The 23,437-nt window shown below is 43.8% G+C and overlaps 1 protein-coding gene across 6 annotated transcripts in view; it reads right to left on the bottom strand.

The window, feature by feature from the left end:
* The window catches only part of ARHGAP44 (Rho GTPase activating protein 44), an 819,716-nt gene that overhangs the window by 332,657 nt on the left and 463,622 nt on the right, over positions 1 to 23,437 (bottom strand). For all 6 annotated transcript variants that reach the window (XM_069654562.1, XM_069654566.1, XM_069654567.1 and 3 more), the window contains exon 2: positions 21,279 to 21,318. In XM_069654562.1, the coding sequence (XP_069510663.1) occupies positions 21,279 to 21,318 (40 nt within the window). The remainder of the gene's footprint in view (positions 1 to 21,278; positions 21,319 to 23,437) is intronic.

Below are 23,437 nucleotides of genomic sequence, written 5' to 3'. Positions count from 1 at the left end.
GGTCGCTCTGCCTTGTTCCTCAATATATCCCTGTCTCACATCCTAATTCCTTTTGCTTCTCCTCTTCCTCATTTTAACATCTCTTCCTTATCCTAGTCTCTCATCATAGTCTCCCAACTTTGTCATAGTTCCTCTTCCTCTTCCACATACTACTTCCTCGTCCTCCTCCTGATCTCACTCCCTTTCCCTAGTTATTCTTACTAGTCCCTTTTACTTGAGCCTCTTCCTAGTCCCAGTGCCTATACCTCCTTCTAGTTCCTCTTCCTCGTTCTAGTCCCTCTTCTTCTTCTTCCTTATGCTTGCCTCTCATGCTAGACTGTCTTCTTCATCCTCGTACATCTTCTTCTTCCCTGTCCTAGTCCCATTGCTCATACCTATTTACCAAATTCTGTCATTTTCTAGTCCTAATCCTAGTCTCTTTGTCATAATCCTTCTTCCTCATCCATCTTCCCCTTCATGGCCCTAGTTGCCCTTCCTCTTCCCTTTTGTTTGTCCTAGTTCCAGTGCTGCTTCCTTTTCCTAGTCCCTTGTTCTAGTTGCCCTTCCTCTTCCCTTTCTTGTCCTAGTTCCTGTCATAGCCCTTCTTCCTGAAATGAGTTTTTCTTCCTTGTTTTTATCCATCTTCCCTTTGTCATGTTAGCCCCTGCCCCTCTTTCTCATACTAGTATCTCTTCTTTGTTTTAGTGCTTCTTCCTCATTCATCTTCATCATACTTTTCTCATCATAATCCCCCTTATTTCTTTTAGGCCCTCATCCTAGTCCATCATTCTAGTCCCTCTTCCTTTTCATTGTCACTTGTGTTCACTCTATTAATATTTCCTCATTCCTCTTCCTATTCAATCATCACTTCCTCATCCTTGTTCCTCTCCCTAATCCCCTTTCCTTTTACCTCTTCCTCCTCCTAGTCCCCTTTACTGGCCCTAGTCCCTTGCACTAGGCCATCGCTGCATCCTTCCTAGTAGTTTTTAATGATATTTGGCACAGACAAACTAGACATGCATCCGAACTTCAGTGGCCAATCAATGGTAGTTTTGAAATCTCTCGTATTGAATACTAAGAATCCATATTATTAAAGAAAAAGGCTAGACCTGCAGCATTTGATGTATTACAGATTGGAAGAAAGAAGCTGTGCAGTAGCTTAAGAGTAGAGAAAAGCATGCGCCCCGTCATATGACCAACGCCGAAACAGCATTGTTATATGACCAGAATAAACAGTCTGAGTCAATTAGGAATATGGATGGGTCTTTTTCACTTGGTGTCCAGAAAATGTATCCTTCTAAAGACTTTCATGTTTCTGATGAGGTTATCGATAAACTGTTAATTGAACGAAGGCCTGGTGCCACTGTGCCACCTCCGTATGTTCCTCTTCCTTCTGTTTTGCTTCTTTCTGCTGTTATTCCTCCTCCTGTAGTTCCTCCTGCTCCTCCTATTGTTCCTCCTGTTGCTCCTCATCCTCCAGTTGTTGTTCCTCCTTTTGTTGTCACTCCTCCACCTGCTCCTCCACCCTTGCCAACTGTTGTGGGCCCGGTGGGCTTACCTGGCGCGCCAGTGATAGCACCTTTGTTTCCGGATGTTCAAAACTGGCCTACTCTCCCTCTTCCAAGTGGTTCTACACCGCTTGTAGTAGATCGGGGAACAGTATCGGGGGTTGTAACTCATAATACCGTGTCTTCAGAGAGAAAGCATGAATTGACTGCATGGGCTAAACGTTGCATGGAGAGGGGTGAACAAGCTGATGTTCTTGCCACACTTTATAATTTGGACAATTTTCCTGAGAAAAACATTTTTATTGAAGGATTAGGAATTCATTTACGTATAATGTGGAACAGGCTAAACGATATAGATCTCCCACAAGGGTTGAGGGATCTGAATACTTTAGCTTTTTCTAGAGATACTGCAGAGAAAGTAAATGAGCATGTCGAGAGGGTTTTTGTGTACAGAAGGGAGTTGGAAAGGTTATGGAATGAAGATGTAGATGGTGATAGTTTGGACGCTATGTTAGTACAGAAACTGTTCTTTCCTTGTCGTAAGACAATAAATGAGGAAACACGAATTTGTACAAAAGATGTGATTAGGTGGATCTGAGACACGTCGATAACTCCCGTAGAAGTATATGACACATATAGTCAGTATACGCCACAAATGCAGAGGAAAGTGATACAGGTAATGGTAGAGTACCTGCAGGATAAATGTGTCAAAAGAAAGATTTGTTGTCCCGCAGAGTTATTGAGTATTTATAAGAGGGCTTTTTCGTTTGACACTTCTTCAGCTGCTTTAGCGCTCGATCTAGCTCTGTTGCTTAGTATGCGTTCGGAGTTGCCTACTTCTCAGTTGCATATGAGAGAGGTTCCTCCGACATTTGTTCCAAACGTTGAGATTCCGGCTAATCCTGCAATGGGTGCAGCTGCTCAGGATATTCCTGCACATTATGTGTCGCAGTCTGTTCACGTCCCGTTCTCGAGACAGGAAGTGAACATCATTAAACAATCTATTCCTGACATTAGGAAGAATCCGACATGGTTCTACGAAGAGATAGAGTCTGTTTTGCAATCATCAGTATTTACCTTGAGCGATATTGATTTGTCATTTCCCGTGCTCCTGCCAGTTGACTTGTGGAAGCAGATTAGGACTTTAGATGATGTACCAGGGTTAGGGGATACATGGGATAATATGGTTAGGCTAGATAGAGAAAGGCTGGCTGGCGAGAGACCACCACAGGTAATACTAACTTTGCCTGATAGAATAGTTACAAAACTGAAAGTTATAATTCCTGAAAGAAGGATTATTTGGGACAAGCTTACTGCCTGTGTCCAAGGAAAATCTGAGGGTGCTACTGAGTTCTTTAACCGGTTCGAACAAGTATTTTCAGATTTCAGTGGGCAAGACTTAAGCACAGAGTCTGGGAAACGACAATTCGTGGACAAATTTGTGCGTGGATTGCTGCCTGACATCCAGTCACAAATTATGACCTCAGAGAGCACTTGGCAAGGGAAGTCTCAGTCAGAAGTACTGCATATGGTTCAGTACTATGAGAATCGTGTCAATAACGAAAAGGAAAGAGTTGAAAAGAGGAAAGGTGACTTAAAGACAAAAGTATTATTGCAACAAATTGTTAGAGGCCCTAGCGGGGGTAATTCACAATTTAGGAGTCAGTATGTTCCACAAGGAAATGCGCCATTGGGTCCTGTAAACATAAACCAGTGTGCTTATTGTAGACAAGAGGGTCATTGGCGTGCACAATGCCCGATCCTCCAGCAGAGGTCGAATAACGCATTTGGGAATATGGGTAGACGATCCAGAGGCCGCCCTGGGGTAGGGGGTCCTGGTAGAAGTCAGTTTTCACAGGATTCACAGCAACCTTTTTCACAGGACAATCAGGCATCTAGTGTGGACAATAGAAACATTTTTGATCATCCTTCTGCTGCTTACCTCTCTGTAGAACTTCCTTTTGACGACATTCTGTTTCGCTAGGATTGCTCGAAGCAGGGTTTGGAACCAGCACCTATTCCCGTTAATCAGAAAGGTCCCTACGTTGAGATGATAGTGGGAAATAGGAAACATCTATTCTTGATAGATACGGGGGCACAGAAGTGTTCCATTGACCATTCACGGGTTCCAAACATTCCACTGTCAGGGCAAACCAATGTTTCTGTAGGGTTTTCTGGCACACCAGTTGTCTGTCCGGTTTCTTCGCCGGTACCTATTACTTTGGGTCCATTTACGGACCACTGTCCATTCCTTTTGACTACGAATTGTGGAGAGAATCTGTTGGGGTTGAATCTTTTGAAGGAATTAAATGCGGTAATTCATTGTTCTTCTGATGGAGTGCGTTTGACGATTTCACTGCAGCAACTTTCTGTCTCCCAATTCTTGACCAGACCTTTGCCACCGGAATTCAGTGATGTTCCGGAGTGTTTATGGGCAATTGATGATAATGATGTCGGTGTTTTGCAAATTGAGCCTGTTAAGATTATTTTGAAACATGGAGTGAAGTTGCCACGTATTCCCCAGTATAAAATCTCGGTCGAGGGTGAGCAAGCTTTGAAATGCATAGTCTCTGAATGTGTGCATCGTGGGGTAATTGAGGAAATTGCAGGTAGTTTGTGCAATAGTCCGATTCTGCCCGTGTACAAAAAAGACGAAAATGCAATACCTTTCTGTTTCATTATTGATTTACGTGCCATTAATAAAATCGTTGCTCCACAATTTCCTATTGTGCCTGATGTGACGACAATATTAACTATGAATCCGGCTTCAGCTACTCACTTTAGTGTTGTGGATCTTAAGAACGCTGTCTTTAGTATTCCTATACGTAAAGACAGTAGATACTTGTTCGCGTTCACCTTAGGGGGACGCTCGTTTACCTTCACCCGTGCGTCGCAAGGTTACACAGAGAGTCCTAGCATCTATAGTAGGGCTTTGAAAGAGCAGCTTCACACACTCGAGTTGCCCACTACATGTACACTGCTTCAATATGTTGATGATCTACTCTTAGCTGCTGACTCAGAGAGCGCTTGTAAGGAGGGCACCGTGTTTTTGCTTATCCATCTAGCACAACATGGACACAAAGCTTCACTTAAAAAATTTCAAAATTGTCGACAGGAGGTCACCTATTTAGGCTATCTCCTGTCAAAGGAGGGAAGAAGGTTGACACCTGAACGGATAAAAATAATTTCTAGCATGTCTGTCCCAAATACACAGAAGGAAGTTAGAGCCTTGATAGGAGGGCTTCTTACTGTAGACAGTGGATCCCGAATTTCTCCTTAGAGATTAAACCAATGTTGGCTTTGACGAAGAAGGGCGTTTCTTCGCCATTTCCATGGAACGTGGAACACCAGCAAGCATTTGATCTGCTCAAGACTGCCTTGTGCTCGGCACCAGTTTTGGGCGCACCAAACTATGAAAAGGCCTTTGTGTTGTATGTTCATGAATGTGATTGATGTGCTTTGGCTGTGTTAACGCAGGAACATGGAGGGAAGAATAGGCCGTGTAGCTACTTTTCTTCTGCCCTTGAGCCTGTAGCATGCGCTTTGCCAAGATGTTTGCGAGCTGTCGCTGCTGCTGCTGTGTCTGTAAAATAGAGCGAGGGAATGGTCCTAGGCCATGCTTTAACCCTGATGGTACCTCACTCTGTAGATGTTTTATTAAACAGAACACAAATGCAACATCTCACCTCCGCAAGATTAACGAGATACGAATTGATCTTGTTTGCACCGCACATCAAAATTCAGAGATGTTGTGTTCTCTATCCGGCTGAACTTTTACCTTTCCCGCAAGGTACTGCTTGCCGTGACGAAGAGTCACATGACTGCCTTTACACTACAGAACAAGAGACAAAAGGCAGAATTGATCTAAAAGACACTCCTTTGAACAATCCAAAAGGGGAGCTGTTTTGTGATGGCTCCTGTTTCAAACTCCCGGATGGTACATCCACAGCTGCTTATGCAATCACCACATTAAGCACGGTCGTGGAGACCAAAAGAATCACGCATAACTCCGCGCAGGTCACAGAGATTATAGGATTGATCTGAGCTTGTGAACTTTCCGAAGGGCTTACAGTAAACATATATACTGACAGTCAGTATCCCTTTGGGGTGGTTCACAACTTCGGCAGACTTTGGGCAGAAAGAGGTTTCTTGACCTCACATGGTACAAAGATCCAACATGGCTCCTTGATAGTATGGTTACTTTCAGCACTTGCACTCCCTACTCAGCTAGCTATCGTAAAATGCGCAGCACATCAGGAGATTGTAGACAATGTAGGAAAAGGGAACGCTTTTGCTGACCAGATAGCCAAACAGACTGCCACTAATCTCTCTTTAGAAATATATACTTCAAGGGAAGCCACAAATGCCTGTACTCTGGATGAGGGTATTGACTCCGTAAGGGATATCCAAGCCGATGCCACATTAGAAGAATCTCAGAAGTGGGCGGAGGGCTTGGGGAAACTGGATGATGATGGGTGCTGGGTGGACAAAGTTGAGGGGAAATGGTTACTGCCTCACGCATATATTATGATGATGGTTGTTATGGCTCATGCTCCCACCCATATATGTGTTCGAAAACTCACTAAAATGTTGCAAAATGTGTGGGTGAATGACAAAATCCCTAAAGTAGCTGAACGCTTCGTTCAGGGGTGCATGATTTGTTTACAGCATAATGTGGGAAAGGGCACATCAACTCCTAGGGGTAGTTTCGGTCCACCTTCTGTCCCCTTTGAAGTGGTTCATTTTGATTTTATTGAAATGGAGCATTTTAACAACTTGAAATACGTATTCATTGTTATCTGTGCCTTTAGCAAGTGGGTTGAAGCCTTTCCCATCAAAGATGCCACTGCTATGACTACAGCAAAGACCATGATGAAGGAATATTTTCCTAGATTTGGTTTGCCAAGAGTCATCTGGTCAGATAATGGTCCACATTTTATCGCTGCCGTAATTCTGCAGATATGCGCGGGATTACAGATCGATAAATGGTTCCATTCGGCCAGGCACGCACAGAGTGCTGGACTAGTAGAAAGACACAATGGCATCATCAAGAACAAGCTCGCTAAGACGTGTGCCGGCACTAAACTAAAATGGCCGGACGCCTTACTGATCGTGTTGTTATCAATGAGAACAACCCGTCAAACTAAGACTGGGCTCTCTCCCTTTGAGGTGGTTATGGGTGTTATGGGTAGGCCAGCTAATATCTGGAATGTTCTGAAGTCTCGTTCTTTAAGAGACGTTGAAAATGTACTTCTCTCTGACTACTGTGGCCAATTAACTAAAAACCTGTATTCGATTTATCACCAGGTGCGAGAGACTTTACCTGTACGGTACGAGGGTCCCGGTCACAGCATACAACCGGGCAACTGGATCCTCACAAAGTCGTTTGAGCGATCCTCTTGCCTCGCACCTCGTTGGCGGGGCCCCTTCCAAGTTTTGCTGGTCACACAGACTGTGGGCGGGTAGCAGGCTGGAAACACTGGATCCACGCGTCTCATACCAAGAGGATTCCACAACCAGTGCCACACGATACAGAAGATACAGAACCCCTCACCGATGCTGCAACAAATGATCACGAAGCAGCAATTTGCATCGAGAGAGCATCGGAGGTTCTCCCTGAGCCTGTGAAGCCTAGGGAAACAGCTATTTCGTCTCCACACTCTCCAACAGTTTTGTTTCCGGAAATTGTCCCGATTTCTATCTCTGATATTGCTTTTGATCATTCGCCACTTCCAGTGGGAAGTGATGACACATTGCTCGCAGATCATTCAGTAGCAGGGATCACAAGGTACGATCTGCGTCCAAGGAAGTAGACTTACTGCATGGTTCGGCTGTGCGATCAAGGAAAGAATCATCAAATGGCTTGTCTTTTTGGCCCGATCATCTGTTTAAAAAGGGGATTCTGTTGGCTAGGGTTTGTGGAAGGACTAAGAAAACGCTCGGCCTGAAGGTCGCCAGCAAAATAACACTGGTGCTTTCGTTTGAAGAGTACAATGCCTGCTACCGCTTCCGCTCATACTGGACTGATGAGCGAACGTGTGACCAGCTGTGAAAATAGACAATCTGTTACATGGGCCCCGAAAAAGTACTGCCGTTTTGTGATAATGTTAATTGGTTTTGTAATAGTCAGTGTTTTAGGGTTCTGGAATCTAGAAGAGGTACATCCGCTTGAGAATTTGTTGCCGACTGAAAATGTACCTACTGTTTCTACTCTTTTCGTGCATCGGCACACTCTATCTCCTAGAGACTCTCAGCACAGACAGAGTTATCACAACAGCACATACTCATTATGAATGCTACACATGCCATTTTTAACAAATCTAATTGTTGGGTCTGTTCACATTTACCACAACATGGGGACAAGGGGTTGGGCTTGTATATTCATCCTTTACCTTTGACAACTGCTTAGTATACTTCTCTTAGAGCACTATTCTTTGGCTGCTGGAACAATAGCATCTCGGGGAACTTTGATGAGACTAATCTGAATCAGTTTGAAAAACGTGTTCTGACTCCCTTAGGATGCTCGCTCTTCGCAAATAGGAGTGAGCTTAATGTTGCTTCTATTAGGCCTTCTGATAGACTGTCCCATCCTTTTCAATCTCTGATCTCTTTCAAGATGGCTCCTATAGGCAATAGGGATGCCACGCCACCTTCGTACACTGTCAACCACAGCTCCAATTCAGTTTCTTTCTGCATACAGAGGAATGGTACTCAGTCTATGGGTGATTTCAAGGGTTGTGACAACGTTGCAAATTTGACTAGTGAGGACAGACCTTTGTATGTAGGCGAACCTGTCTGCTTTGTTTGCGGTAATGTAGCATTTCCATGGTTACCCAGGGACTGGCAGGGAACCTGTTATTTAGGGATTCTATTACCCGGGGTATTCATTGCTAGCACTGTAGAAATTTCAAAGGCTCGTCCACGGCGGGATGAGAATGGCGATACTTCAGCACAGGTTCTGGGCGATGTAGCTAAATCCTTGGTGCCATTTTGGGGACAAATACTGAACTCTGAAGATATCATGAGACTAGCGAGAGGACTGGAGAGGACCATCAACCGGACCACTGACATACTCTATAATATGACGTTATAACAGAAAGCAATAAGGTTAGTGGCACTTCAGAGCTGGATGACTGAACGTGGAGGGGTATGTAAATTAGTGGGGTCCGCTTGCTGTGTCTTCATGCCAAATTCCTCCCCAACTATCTTTAGGGTGATTCAAAATCTGCATGTTCTCAGTTCAGAAGTGCAAGTTCCCGAGGGAAACTGGGATCTTACTGCTTGGTTCTGGGACTTCCTGCGATCTTGGGGATGGAAGCTACTTTCGGTCTTGCTGATTATTTTAGGTATTCTGGTGTTTTTCTGATGTTGTATACAATGTCTTCCTGGTATATGTTCGATGTTAGGAGGATGTTGTGCACAAGCGATGGGTACGTTAGGGCACAAGGTATACGCCCCAGAGAAAATATCTAATGAATTTGTGCTGAATGAAATCTCAGTATCAGACCTTATGGCAATTGATAGCTCCGATAGTGACTCAGGATGTAGGGACATTGAGACGTGGAGTTACTCGTAGAGCGACTAGTTTAGTTTAGCACTTGGCTTAGGCCAAAAGGAGGGTTTGTTAAACGGAAATCATATTAGTTCCTCCTTTTTGATTCATATTGGCCTAAGTCCAAGTTGCTCTATGGGGAAAACCGCATTGCAAAGTTCTGAATTAGAATTGACTTTCAAGCGCCATCTTGGAAAGTGCCCTCCATCTTGGTTCCAATTGCTGCTCACTCTCCAGTAATGATGATACCATGTTTTCAGCTGCAAAGTAGAATCAACCTTTGAGCCTCTGTCAACACCAGGGCTGGCAGAGCAGACTATTTGTCCTGTGTAAACAAGACCTTCCAGGCAGAACGAGCTCCCATTCAAAAGTGTTATCTATGTCTACAAACCTCATCTTCCCACAAATAGTGTAATACAATGAATGAAAACTGATGCCGCGGTTTCTCAAGGAATTCTGTGTATATTTGAAAGCCAAAGACACACACAGCTGGTTTGTCAATATGTGTAAAGAACCTTGGGGCTAAAGTGAACTCCAGATAGAGTGTTTTCTGTATAAACAGTCTTCGCTGTATTCAAACAACGGAACAGAATGCTAAGTAACTAAAACCATGTGCTTTGACAGAAAAAGTTTGTGTTTATCTCTTGAAACTGGACTTACATTAAGCTCAAGACACAAGTGAAGATCAACATGGCCGAATTAAACAAAGTTGTTATTATTGTATTCTGTCTATAGGAAAAACATGACTTAAGCCTGAACACAATATTGGTGTATTTGTCATATGAACTGGGCATGAACCCAAATCTGTAACTCATTACTTTGGAGATGGGATGAGCTATTGCTAGAATTCTGTATAAATACTGCCTGTTTTGTGATGTTCAGCACTCACTCTACTCACAGTGTTTCTGGTGCATGCTGAGAGGCATTGTGAACCAGATAGCTATCTGTTCTTGGTCTTTGACTCTGCGCAAAATAAACCTTTGAAAACTTTGTGACTGGCGGATTCAATTTTTGGTGGTATCAAGCCTTGATATTTCCTTGATTTTACATACTGATCCCTCTCCGCTGTAAATTGTCCTAGTCACTTTTCCCCATTGTAATCCATCTTCCTCATGGTAGGTGACATTCCTCATCCTAGATACTCATCCGAACCCCTCTCCCTGTTTCCATTCAAATCCTTTTTTCATCATGGTGCCTCCTCGCTCATTTTTCCGCTGCTGCCTTGAACAAGTCCTTTTTCATCATTCTAGACCCTCTTTCTTGACCCTCTTTTCATTGTCCTTGTTCTTCTTCCTCATCCTAGTGCCTCTTTCTCATCCCTCTTCCACGTCCTCATCCTTCTTTCTCATCGTCACCCCTCTTCCTTATTGGAGAGGATAGCACAATCACTAGCATGTGTTCCTCTGATGCGGAGTAAATGCTGCATTGACGTGAGTTCCCCTGCTGGCCTACTTTCGCTTCAAACCAGAAATGAGTACCACAACGTGGACAATAATAATTGTCTTTATAAGATCTGTTGCCAAGCACTTTGAACCAGATTCCCTCATGGGTTGGCGCAGTATACATTTATATTATTATCCTGGTTCCTCTTCCATGCTAAGTCTATCTTCCCCATCCTAGTTCCTCATCCCTCTTCCCCGTCCCTCTTGTTCTCCCATTTTCTTCATCCCATTCCCTCTTCATTCTGTTTTGTGCTCATCCCTTGTTATCATTCTAGTCCCTCTTGTTTTCGCTAGATCCTCCTCATCTTAGTCCCATGACTACATATGCTTCCTTGTACTAGTCCTTCATCCCTGACCTCATTACTCTTCCTCATCCTTACTCCTTGTCTTAGTGGATCATCTCACCCTAGTCCTTCTTCATCACAGTCCCTCTTTCTACTACCTATTCCTTTTCCTAGACTCTCTCCTCATGCCCATTCTAATCACTATTACTTGTCCCTCTTTCTTCTCCTTTCTGTTGCATCTCTTCCTCTACTTAATTCCTTAGCAGTCCTGCATCCCAGTCCATTGGCCTACTACATCTTCCTCGTCCTTCTTAAACCCTCTTCCTCATCCGAGTCCCCCTTATTCTTTGTTCTCATCACTCTTTCTATCGTCATTCCTGTTCCATTGTCGTAGTCCCTCTTTCTCTTCCTCATCCCTCTTCCTGGTTGATCTTCCTCTTACTAGTCTTGTTCTCTATAATCCCTCTTCCTCATCCTTCCTAGTCTACATTATAGCCCCTCTTCCTTATCCCAATCCCATACCCTAGTCCTTCATCTGAGTCCCTCCTCCTAGTCACTCTTCCTCTACCTCACACCTTTTCCTCATTCCTCTTTCTTGCCCTAATCACTCTTCATCCTCATTACACTTCCTTTTCCTATCCCTTCTTATTTGGTCTAGTCCCTATTCCTCTTTGTGCACCTTCTTGATAATCCTCATCCTTATCCCTATTCCTCTTCCTCACCCTAATCTTCTTTCTCGTTCAAGTCCCCTTTCCTTGACATAGTCCGCTTTCCTCATTGTAGTCCATTTTCCTCTCCTCCTGTCTCGTCCTCGTCCCTGTGAAGCCAGAAGCAGTAGAGGTTGTACCGGCAGATAAGGATTGTAAAAGCCGGTGTGTCAAACCTGCCATTCTGATTCCTTGCGAAAGCACTGCTGGCAAGAGTATCCAGTCCTTTCTTCACTCTTGTATAGAAATAAGTGAGCTGAAGTAATTTGTTAAACCTTTGACAATGGAACAATGAGAAAGTAGCATTTGCGTGTGATTGGCAATCTTTTTATTTCACTGGCGTGAAGAGCAAATGTTACTGAGAGCCATTGTCGAATACTTTGAAGTTGTAAAACTATATGAAGAAGTGGTTGTGTGTGCCTACTTTCACTTTCCAAGGAAAGAGTGAACTTTTACATCTTTATTTATGTGAACAGAATAAATGATTAATAACGAATTAAAGCATTTAAACTTTGTATCTACCATTGAAGAGAGAGCAAGCATTTTCCAAGCCAAGACTATTTCCCTATTAAACGTGCATGCCGCTTTCCTTAAAGCTAGAATACCACCTAAGACTGTGAGCCTATAGAAGGTTTAACATTGTTTAAGATACAAGTATTACCTGGAGCCAAGAGAGTGGCACCTGGGTAATTATTTTGGCTGACAGTTGGCAGATGAATGAAGGCCAAGTTCAGGAAGGAAAACTTGCTGCTCATAAATATGACCTGAAGTTGCTACAGACAAGAAAGGCAGAGAGGCCTCCCATTTTGAAGAGATATTCAGAGAAAGACGCCCTACAGATAAGGGGTGTATCAACTACTTTTACTCCCTACAATAGGCAAATACTCCCGAAAAACAAATAGGGAGTCAAAATAGTCCCAACAAAAACAGGAAACAAGACAAGTAGGACCTTACGTCTATGCTTTCACTCACACAGCTATATGGATATGTTTGAACTAATAGTGCATGTAGTACCGCAGAAACTACTGTTATGGCCTGATTGGATGAAGTATACATGTATCTTTTTTAATGTGCATGAATAACTAGAATCAAAGAAATAATGATTCCAAACATTTTTTGTGTTCCAGTTAAAACATATTGGTAATTGAAGTTACATTGGGAGTCCCTAAAAAATGATTTTACTCCCAACTTTAAAAAATAGGGAGTAAAATGCACCCACTTCCAAATCTTATCTAGAGCACTGAGAGGAAGAGTGCCTTGCCTGGTGGAGGGTGTTGAAGTGCCTGAATCTAAGCCATGTCAAAACTAAAACCATTTCTGTATTGCAAAGTACTGAAGCTATGGTGGTATATCTAAGTGTCAGGAGAAGCAGACATTCAGAAGACTAAATGAAGTAAAGTACTATGAGACAAGGGGAAACGTTCTCACAGTAAACCTGAGTAGAGGTAGAAGTTGAAGTTGTTGAAGTAGAAACAGCTGTATTGTGGAGCCAACCTGACAATTAGACCTATTGTGAATACTTATTCACTGTTACCAAAAAACTGTGTTTCACTGACAGTTGTAGAAGTGGCTTTTCTTTTGGACTGTGGCAAAACTCCTTGAATTACTGAAGTGAGGCATTTAATATTGTTTATACTTTAATAAATCATCAAGCAGTTGTCCACCTCATATTGCTGACCCCTTACACTAGTCTTTCACTCTGGTGCATCATCCTAGCCCTTTGTCCCAGTATCTTATCTCTTTTCCACATCCTAGTCGCTTATCCCGTTTCCTCACTCAAGACTCTCTTCAATGTCCAAGATCCTCGTCATAGTCTTCTTCCTTATCCTAACCCCTTTTCCTCCTCATAGTCCCTCTTCCTCATCCCAATTATTCTTTCTTGTACTTCCTCTTCATCACCATAGACCTAACACTCTCTACTATTCACTCTTCCTCATCCTAGTTCTTCATCCAAGTCTTAGCTCCTCAACCTAGTCCCACTTTCTAATCTTTGTCCCACTTCCTGATTCATCCAAGTCCTTCTTCAACATTTTAGTACTACTTTCTCGTCCTAGTTCCTTGTCATAATCCCACTTCCTCACAGGAGTACCTATTCATCATTGTATTACATTTTCCTTGTCCTACACCCTCTTCCTCATACTTGTCCTAGTCCCACGTCCTCTTCCTCATCCTCTTCTTCATCCCTCTTTCTCCTTTTCGCCTACTTTCCTCTTGTTAGCACCTCATCATCATCATAGTCCCCCTGCCTTATTCTAGTTGTTCACCCTTATTCTATTTCCCTATTCAGTGTCCTTCGTCATCTTGCTAGTTCCTCTTACGAATATATCTCTAAAACGTCCTTGTTCTTCTTCCTTATCCTAGTCTCTCTTCCTATTGCTTTGTCCTAGTCCCTTGTCCTAGTGCAGTCGCTCATCCTATTCCCTCCTCCTTGTCCTTCTTCCTTGTCCAAATCCCTTTACTCAATCCTCTATCACTTTCTTATCCCTCTATCTCTTCCTCAACCTTGTTCCTCATTCATGTCATATTTCCTCATCCTAGCCCTTCTTCCTCATCCTGGTCTCTCTTCTTCATCTTAGTCCCACTTCCTCATCCCTCTGCCTTGTCGCTCATCTCTTCTTTTCCCTCATCCTCCTCCTTATTTCCCATCATTGGGGAATATAGTTCCAGCTGGAGTGGAAATAGCACAACAGAATACAAAGTAAAAATTAAAGGCTGTATGGAGACTGTGTGATCCCTAAGCTTCACTCTTTCAATTGTGGACTTTGATGTTGCGGTCCATGCAGGTTAATAGTACTTACTTTGGGCACCGTGCGCGGACAGGTTAATTAGCAATTTAGAATTTGTAGACACACTTAATAATCACTTTGGTCTTCAAACCTTGGGTAATAGCTCTGCCACAGATCTATGATACCTAGTTTATTTTACCTGCTATTAGGTTATATATGCATACTTGCTGCAGTCTATTCAATTAATAGTGATTGTGTTGTTTGCTTTGTCACCAATGGGAGTCTAATGTAGTGTCTCCCCCCATTTCTTTTCTTTCGTGTTCTGTCGATTTAGGTTTCCGCATATGCGAAGCATGAGAGGTAGGATCTTGTGTTACTTACCTAGCGCTGTTCACTTTTAAAAGTGCTTTAAATTGGTATTTGGAATTGGTATTTTGGAAAGCAACTTTCCGTTGACAGAGTTACATATTGATCTGGTGTTGAGTTTTTTTCTGAGGTTTTGCCTAATGCATATTATTTATTTCCTTGTAAATGTAGTTATTTCTTATTTAATGAGTCACGTTGAGACCCGTGTTATCAATCCAAGGTACAGTGCACATTTTTGCCTTTTAAATCTGGCCCTGAATTTTATATTCACATCAATCTGGTCACGCTGCACTTTTTGGTGCCATATACTAATTAAAAATGTGTGGAACTTTGTCCTTTTCTCGCCCACTGTTCTATTCTTTTTTCATTTTCTCCCCCTTGCATCATTCGGTTGCGGTTTACACTGCTAATCATGTATGTGTATCTTTTTATTGCTATGCCAATTGTAACATGTCAATTTGACCTTTGTGGCAAAGGTTTTTGCTCTTGTGTGACATAACCACCCCAATGTACCCTACTGTTTTGGGGACCTTGTTTCTCATTTTTTCTATTCTCTTGATTACTTTTGTCATACTTGTCATTTGACTGTAAATTGTGACTAATCAGCCTCGGAAGAAGAGCTGGATAGCTCGAAACACGTGCCAGGCTGACCTTCCTCGTTTGAATGAAATGCAAGATTGCATCTTCAAAATTGTGGACTCTTTGTGGCGCAGTGTGTCTGGAAAACATTTGTGCTTAGTTCGGTATTACCTTGGTATATATTGGCAGTATACCCAGCCCTTTTCAGTTCGCCTGCAGCCTTGTAGTCCGCCCTTAAAGTTGTGTGTGCAAGCGCTGGGCATCCCTCAGGTTTTCGTGACGTTAGTTTTTCACTTTGTCCTTTAGAAACACAACTCAGTTAAGACAACACTTTAGGACACATCCACCTTCTCCATTTTGTAGTACTAGGGTCCAGCAAACAGGACTGACACACGCCCAGACTAGCAGAAACCATTGCTCCTATGCTGCATCCCTCCCGGTGTTTGTAGCATCTGTTTTCCTTCCACCAGCACACTATGGTCTGGTTACACCTGGCGGGAGGTCGGTGGGGGGCGGGAGGGGGGCACAGTTTGCCACACCAGGGACAGGTCTAGGCCCTCTGAAGCTACGTCAGTGATGATGTGGCACAGTAATCAGGGGTAACATAACATAACATTACAGAAAGGCCTAGCATTTTGTTCTCACTACGGGGTTCATACATTTTTGTCACACAAGTACAAGTGTGACAGCCAATCCGAAAGAACAATGTTTTGCGGAAAGATATTGCTAACTCTGAGCATACAGTGAGCATTGCATTTCAGTCAACAAATGGAGAGCAGTGTCCAAGATATCTTGAAATGATCTGGGGAGAAACACTATTTTCATAGAGGCGATGGAAAACGACGGTAATTGCGCAATGTACAATACATCTGCATCCTATATTGTTACTTTGACAGTTACTAATTTCAGATTTGTACACATGTGTGCAGAATTAGGGTGTGGGTGTATGTGTGTGTGGGGGGGGGATTTAAATCTCTGTCTATTATACCCCTCCACCAAACCCACAGAAGCCTGCATGTTCCCCCTGACTTTCGTTGTAAACATCCTGAAGGAAAAGGTATCTGGAAATATATTGAATGAGTGGGATACGCCGTACACTGACCACGCATTCTTTTGCAGTGTCTCTAGAATGACTTGTGGGACGTGCTCATGTGCCACTCCTCGCCCATATCATGGAACGCAATGCTTACTTGTGTAATGCAGTGCCGTGCTTACATACCATGAGGCCACCGCAATGGAAAATGCCAGAAAACATACTATCATATCTCTCGTCCTGCTGTGGAAGGGGACTTGCTTGACATTCAGTTGTAAAACAGATGATTTAGGTGCTTTGACATTTCTTAATGCAATTCAGGTTTCCAAGTGTATTTACTGCCCACACACTCGTCTTTTCTGCTGCTGGGAAAGTGCCTAATCTCAGAGTCTGTTTTTGTGCAGGTCATTGTGTGTTTCAACGGGTTTTAATATAATGTGTCCTGTTTTAAGGGTTTCTGAAGTATTTCCTAGCCTTTCTATAGCCCATATCTATGTTTCGTCTGATGCTGGTAGAGTATGTTGTCTGAAAGCACACAGACCACAATGTATCTCGCCTGTGAGCATGTAGTGGAGCAAATTAATGTGTGTTTCAATCAAAGGTTCTCTACTTTGGGCTGAAGGCTACCCTGTTTTTCTTCCATTTCCAGAATGCTTGGAAATCCCAGCACATATAGAACGTTCACTCCCCAGTTATTCACTGAAATATACCAACATCACTCCCTGGCATCTGCATATTCCGCCACTCTGTGCCTTTCCTTCCCTATTCATCTCTCGCCCTCCTGTAAGTGTGTGGTCCATTTCAGAGCAATACGAAGAGCAGGCTGTCAGTAGACTGAGCTGTTTTCCACAAAGTTACTTGCTTCACTCTACCTCCAACCATTAACCTAACGAATCAACTGCAGCTCGGGTTAGTGCTTGGAACGAGGTGGTAAATGTACAGAATCTTCCCCGTGGAGTCCAGCAACCATCTGATTGTGGGCCATTGTCCACAACGTCCCAACGTAGGCTTCATGAAAGAGCCCGATGACTGCTTAGGCAGCACTCTCACACTTTCCCGGAATATCATAAGGTTCACCCAACTATAGCAAGCAGAGAACTATCCATTTGAGGCTTCAGGGCTCACATTGTTGGATTGCAGCCTCAAACACTTCCCTCCTGTTCCTCACCCTCAGTGCTTAGCATGGCATAAAGCGCTATCCAAGCAGCAGGCATCTAATAACCTTATGTGGAGACTATTTTGTAACACACGCAACCCCCAAAACAGGAACCATGACTTGTGCAGAGACTGCAACCTCAGACAATACATTTCGATATATTATGAGAATATTACACTATTTCCTCCCACTGCACCTTTTTGTCAGCATGTGGCCAGGTACATATGGCACGTTTATGGATCAAATACACTGGAATTCTATTCCCCTGTCTGTCCACCGCCTTCACCTTGCACGGTGCACCCTGAACACTCTTGCCAATCCCAGATTTATCCCTCTGGGATCAGCCAGGTTATGTAAGAACATAACGGAAGATATACCCTCTGCTCTTCAAGGGTACACTTGAGTACATCTAAAGCTCATCACACAACCACTACACAACTTATGTCAGTTATTTCCTGTATTAGAAACAGCCCACACAGATATATGATTTCTCACAAAAGCATAACATCTTTGCTTTTTTCTGATCACTGCTACGGTTCGATCACTCTACACTGAATAAACAGGCATGCAAGCTAACAAACTTTATCCCCACCCTGCATTCTTTTTCTTACATGTACAGATTTCTTCTGAGCATTTCACCGTTCTCCCTTTTTTGTTCTTTACTCTCCTCAAATGCCCTTTTCTACTCTCTCGTGGACCAAAGTTTAGATAGGCCTAGCAGGGGCACAATAAGTCACATGACTGGTAATCCTTAGTACTGTTGGGCCACTATGAAGTGTGGGGACTCCTGCAGATCCCTCACCAAAACCCTGCCTAGAGACCAAGAGAGGTCAGACACTTCCTGATCCCAACCCTGGGGGTGGTGTATGTACTGCAGGACGATCACCTGGGTGGAGACAAGGCCCAGGGTAATGGGGAGATTCCGTGGGATGAGGCACAGTATCTTTCCTTTGAGAGGGATACTCTTGCCACTATGTCGGAGGAGGTTTTGGCTTATTGCTACTTTAAAATATCCAACCTCCTATTAAGACTAAAATGGTAAGTTTCAAGAATGTAACTTCTCAGCCTATTACATCAACAGAACAAGTCTTAGGTATCCCTAAACTTAAATGCCCTCCTCAATGCCAAGGGTGCAACCAAAAGGAATGAAGAAAGTTTTGCCTTCTCTATACCACCTATCACTAATAAGACTAAAACCCACAAAAAAATCCTCTTCTAATAATAGTAAGGGAATTGAAACTACCTTTAATAATGTAAAAGGAGGAAACCCTAATTTCCTTAAAAAGGACTATGTGTCCCATAATACCACTGGGACTGTAAGGAAGAAGAGAGCTGAGGAGCCATGCAGAAGGAAAGGGCAGGCAAGTAGACCTAACAGCCTTTGCCAGGGTCAGGCAATGAACACTAATGACCTGCACCTGAACGTAATTGCCCCAACCTGAGATGCATAAAAGGCTGCAGCAGGAAGGAGCAGAGAGAATGAGCTGGAGCAGAAGCTGGACGTTTGGCAGTAGTAGCAGAAGGAGAGCAGCACAAGGCTGGCAGTTCATGTGGAAGTGTGATCACTGAAGGGACACCGGGACAAGAGAAGCGCAGATTTCACCTGCAGGTTCTGAGTTGGCCCTGTTTTCACAAGCCCTGTCTGGCTGTGGCTGCACGGAGAGAAATATGGCGAAGTTAAAGGCTTGCCCAGGTGCGCCTTATTGCTGTGACTGCAGAGCGGAAGATGTTCTACACCCCGAGGCCCGTGTTCAGAAGCAAGCCAAGGGACAGAAGAGTGAAAGAGACTTCCCATGATTGAGGCCGGCCCGGAGACACCCATGTTGCAGGTGTGGGTCCAAAGAGTGCCTGAAGCAGTTGTAGTAGAAAGAAAAGTTGGGAAGTGGAATCCGCCCACACCTGCAGTGTTTCTATGTTCTAAAGCCGATGAGTGAAGCCCTGTACACCGAATTACTGAAAACCCCTTGTCAGTAACTGTAACCAACTCAAATACAACTTCCTTATATGATGGAGCAAGTAAAAGTTGCTTGTTGCTATAAGACATTATATTTACAAAGGAAATGTATCACACATACATTTAAATTCTGTTAACGTGCTCGCGTAAAGAAAAGCTTTCCTTTTGCCTATTGTCGACTAATTGACTTTATCGCAGTGGTCGTGTGTCTCCAATTGAGAGGGATAATGATGCTGAAATCACCCCAAAAGTTAAACCTGAAGTTTACGAATTGTTGAAGTATTATAACATCAAGGGGAAATTGCGTATGGACAATTCTGATTACCGACAAGAGTCGAATTATTACTCTGCTTATTTGAAGGGGAGTGTAAGTCCTTAGGTTGCTTTGAAGCTTCAAATCTTTATCAAAGAGTGGTCGCGTATATATAAATCTGTTTCTCCTGTGAAGGTTGAATCTTGTTACATTCAGAAGAAGTATTTTAAAACTTTAGAAGTTGTTGAAGTACAAAAAATAGCAAGCATTACCCAAGCCAGTAGACCAATCCTTTCCGCATCGAAACCAGCCCTATTCAAATCTAACCACCTGTTTTTGTAGTCTTTTACGTTGTCCTCTGATCCAGGGGTTACAAGGTTATCCAAGGCTGGAAGAGTGGCAATACATACTGGAAGCAAAAAGGTGTGCCTAAAGCTGGGGAAGGGAGCTGGGTGCTTGGGGAAGATTGAGTTTATAAACTGTGAGTCTGAGACTGTGTCTGAGACTGTGGAAGCTGAGAGAGGAGCTGCCTGGACGCAAGGCCGATTATTTTCCATAGCACTAAGACAGACAGAAAAGGTACAGAGTCTGCCCCTTCCTTGTGGCATAAGAAGGAAGAGTGCTTTGAATACTTGTGGAGGTCGACGAGTCTTGTCTTAAGTTGCCTAACAGTCATTAAGTCTAAAGTTGCAGCAGAGCAGACAGAACTGTGGTTGCCTATAATATTGTAAGAGAACATTGTGTTGAAGTTTGTTGAAGCATTAGAACACTGTGGATCAAAAGAGTCTGTTTTCACAGTAGCACTAGCAGAAAGGGAGTTGACGAGAAGGGAGCAACACCATAAGAAGAAGCATCCTGACAAAATGATACATTGAAGATGCTGCAGAGGCTTCAAATATTTGGACAGTGGTTGAAGCAGCATCAGTACTTTTGTCCTTTGAACTATATTTATTCTCTCCTGGAAAGAGGATATCCCGGATTACCAATGGTGTTGTTTCTTTATTGTAATTCAAAGGGGAACTTTTCAACAAGAGGATAAAGAACTGTTGCCAGTGGATTTTCTTTTGGGTGAATGTTTGTTTCTTTTGGAACTTTTCAAGAACTGACTTAAGATTCTGTTTTCTTTATGGACACTTGGTGAGAGTGACTTCGGTACAATCCTGGGAAAAGGATCAACCCGGGGTAGATGAAGATTATCCAAGTCATTGGTTGTTTGATTATCATTTAATTATGTTACTACTTTGCTTTGAATGTTCTGGTTAGTGTGAGGGCTAGTTTTGTGTATGCTAGAATTCCCCTTAGAACCTAGACGAGGTAGGGAATCCCTGTTAGAGTAGATATAATTAGGTTTTCTTTGCACTTTTTGATATTTATAAAATGTCACATGTTGAGAAAACCACAAACAGATGTCCCCCTCGCATTACTGACCCTGCACAGAATGTGGCTGGCACAGTATACACGTTTTTCACATAACATATACCTGGTAGAATTAAATCAGGTACTATTATCATGGCACACTATCAAATAGATTACCTGGCTTTGGGGGTTTTACTCTATGTCAATACAGGCTCTTTATGGGGAGGGTGCATGCTTTGGGGCCACAGGACAGAATCAGGACAACCATGACCTGTTGCAGAGTTATTCAGCTTCTGAATTCCACTTCTATCCAGGTGCGGGAAGGTACACATACAATCTTTTAACATATATATATATATATTACAAACAAAATGGCAACTTACTTGCAAGAGGTCGTCGCTAAGGACTTCTGTTTTTTCAGCCCTAGAGAGGAAACATGATAGAACACAGGTTAATATAGAGAAAAGTATAAAAGTCATAGAATGTATACATTTGACATATGCAGACTTCTCAAACAGGCATAGGAGGTATCTCCTAGTGTTGTTAATTGCACTTATTGGTTAGGTGCTACTAAAAGCCTTTATAAGGCAACCTGCACTACTCATGATGATATGATATGAAATGATGCGTCATTTATAATGCACCTGTACACAAGTGTTTCTAGGTGCGACAAGACAAGGGAGGGTAGACCGAGAAATTACAAAACAAGCGATCTTACTAGGCCTTGTGTCATTCAAATCATGCAAGTGCGATAACGCAAAGTGCAGGGGGGGGAGAAGGGGAAGTGCCAGGGAGAAGGAAAGAGGGAAGTGCAATGAGGGCTGCATTGCTCTGAGTAGGTGCAGCCAGAGCAGCGCGGCTCTGGGTAAGTGCAAGGATACAGGGGACTGTTGGGTTACAGTTACAGTGTCTAAGCACGAGGTAGGCCTGAGGGCAGTGCAGGGGCAACTGGTTGTGGAGTAGCCTGGTATCCATTCAGACTCTGAGGGTAGCTAGGCCAACAGCCAGAGCAGCAGACAGGCAGGTCAGCAGGAGAGAGAGAGAAAGCAAAGGTGAAAAGCAAGGTCTTGAGCTGCTTCTGGAACTTCAGGGGCCCTGACTCAAGTCTGAGAGGGGCAGGGAGGCCATTGCAGAAGGGAAGGACCTGCAGAGGAGTGAGATCTACCCCCTCCCACTCTCCCTGGAGAAGTGTCTGACCCTCAGAGAGTCAGAGGTGGCTGAGCGAAGGGCTCGAGAAGTAAGGTGTTTTGGAATAGAGAGTTGGATCTAGCATGGTCCGCGGCCCCAGAATGCCTTGTGGACGATGTAGGGGGCCTTGAACTTGATCTTTGCAGCCACCGGGAGCCAGTGGAGAGATTTTAGGTCTGAAGAGATACGGTCCCTGGGCTTGACGCCAAGGGCAAGTCTTGCAGTCTTGTTCTGGATTAGTTGCAGAGGGCGGAGTGTAGAGGAAGGCAGATTGAGAAAGAGGCTGTTGCAGTAGTCCAGCCTACAGAGAAACAGGGCTCTGGAGACAGTGAGCTTCTGGGGGAAAGTGAGGAAAGGAAGAATACCTCTGAGGAGGTGCATCTGGTAGAGGGCCTTCGTGGCAAGGTCTGTGATGTGAGGAAAGAAAGAGAGAGTGGAGTCGAAGATGACACCAAGGTTTTTTGCCTCACAGAAAAGCAAAGTAAGAGGGCCCCAGGAGGGCGGCCAGAGTGAGAGAGGGAAAGCAGGAGAAGGAGTGCCAATGAGAATGATCTCAGCCTTACTAGCATTAAGGCAGAGATTGTTAGAGGCACACCAATCCTGACTTGCGGATAGAGGAATGAGAGAGAGAGGAGACTGAAGGGAGCCTGAAAGAGAGCTGAGTGTCATACGCATAACAATGAAAGTTAGAGGAGTAGTTAGAGATAATGTGGGCCAAAGGGGCCAAGTAGACATTGAAGAGTCAGGGTGAGAGGTTAGAGTCCTGGGTAGCACCACTTGTGGAGAGAGATGCGGTGGAGAGAAAGGACCCAAGTTGGACCTGGGAGGGCCGGGTCAAGGAGAAAGGAGGACAACCACTCCAGGGCTTTATAAGTGATACCCAGGTTCTCACAGAGTCGATTGATCAGGATGGTATGATTGACCATGTCAAAAGCAGAGGAAAATGCCACAGAGGATCAGGACAGAAGGAAGGCTAGAATTGAGATTTGTGAGCAGATCTTCACGGGTGTTCAGGATAGCAGTTTCTGTGCCTATGGCAGCTCTTAACCCAGACTGATGGTCATGGAGACAACCAAGAGCTTCAGTGTGGAGTTTAAGCTGGGGGATGGCCAGCTTTTCCAAGAGTTTTCCCAGGAAAGGAGTGATAGAGATCGGGCGATAGTTTGCCGGACAAGTAGGATCGTCCGAAGGCTTTTTAAAGAGGGGGTGCACAAGGGAGTGCTTGAGGGGGAGAGGGGAAAGATCCAGTGGAGAAAGAGTGATTGTAGAAATCGGCAAAGGCTGGAGCTAGAGTGTCACTTGTGGTCCTTGATGGTTCTGGAGGAGCAGGAGAGCAACTGTTTGGACAACACTT

The sequence above is a fragment of the Ambystoma mexicanum genome, chromosome 3q (genome assembly GCF_040938575.1).
Source record: "Ambystoma mexicanum isolate Mex_15411 chromosome 3q, UKY_AmexF1_1, whole genome shotgun sequence".
Taxonomy (NCBI): Eukaryota; Metazoa; Chordata; class Amphibia; order Caudata; family Ambystomatidae; genus Ambystoma; species Ambystoma mexicanum.
Note: the sequence above shows the minus strand (reverse complement) of the source record. Positions and strands in the feature narration are given on the sequence as shown.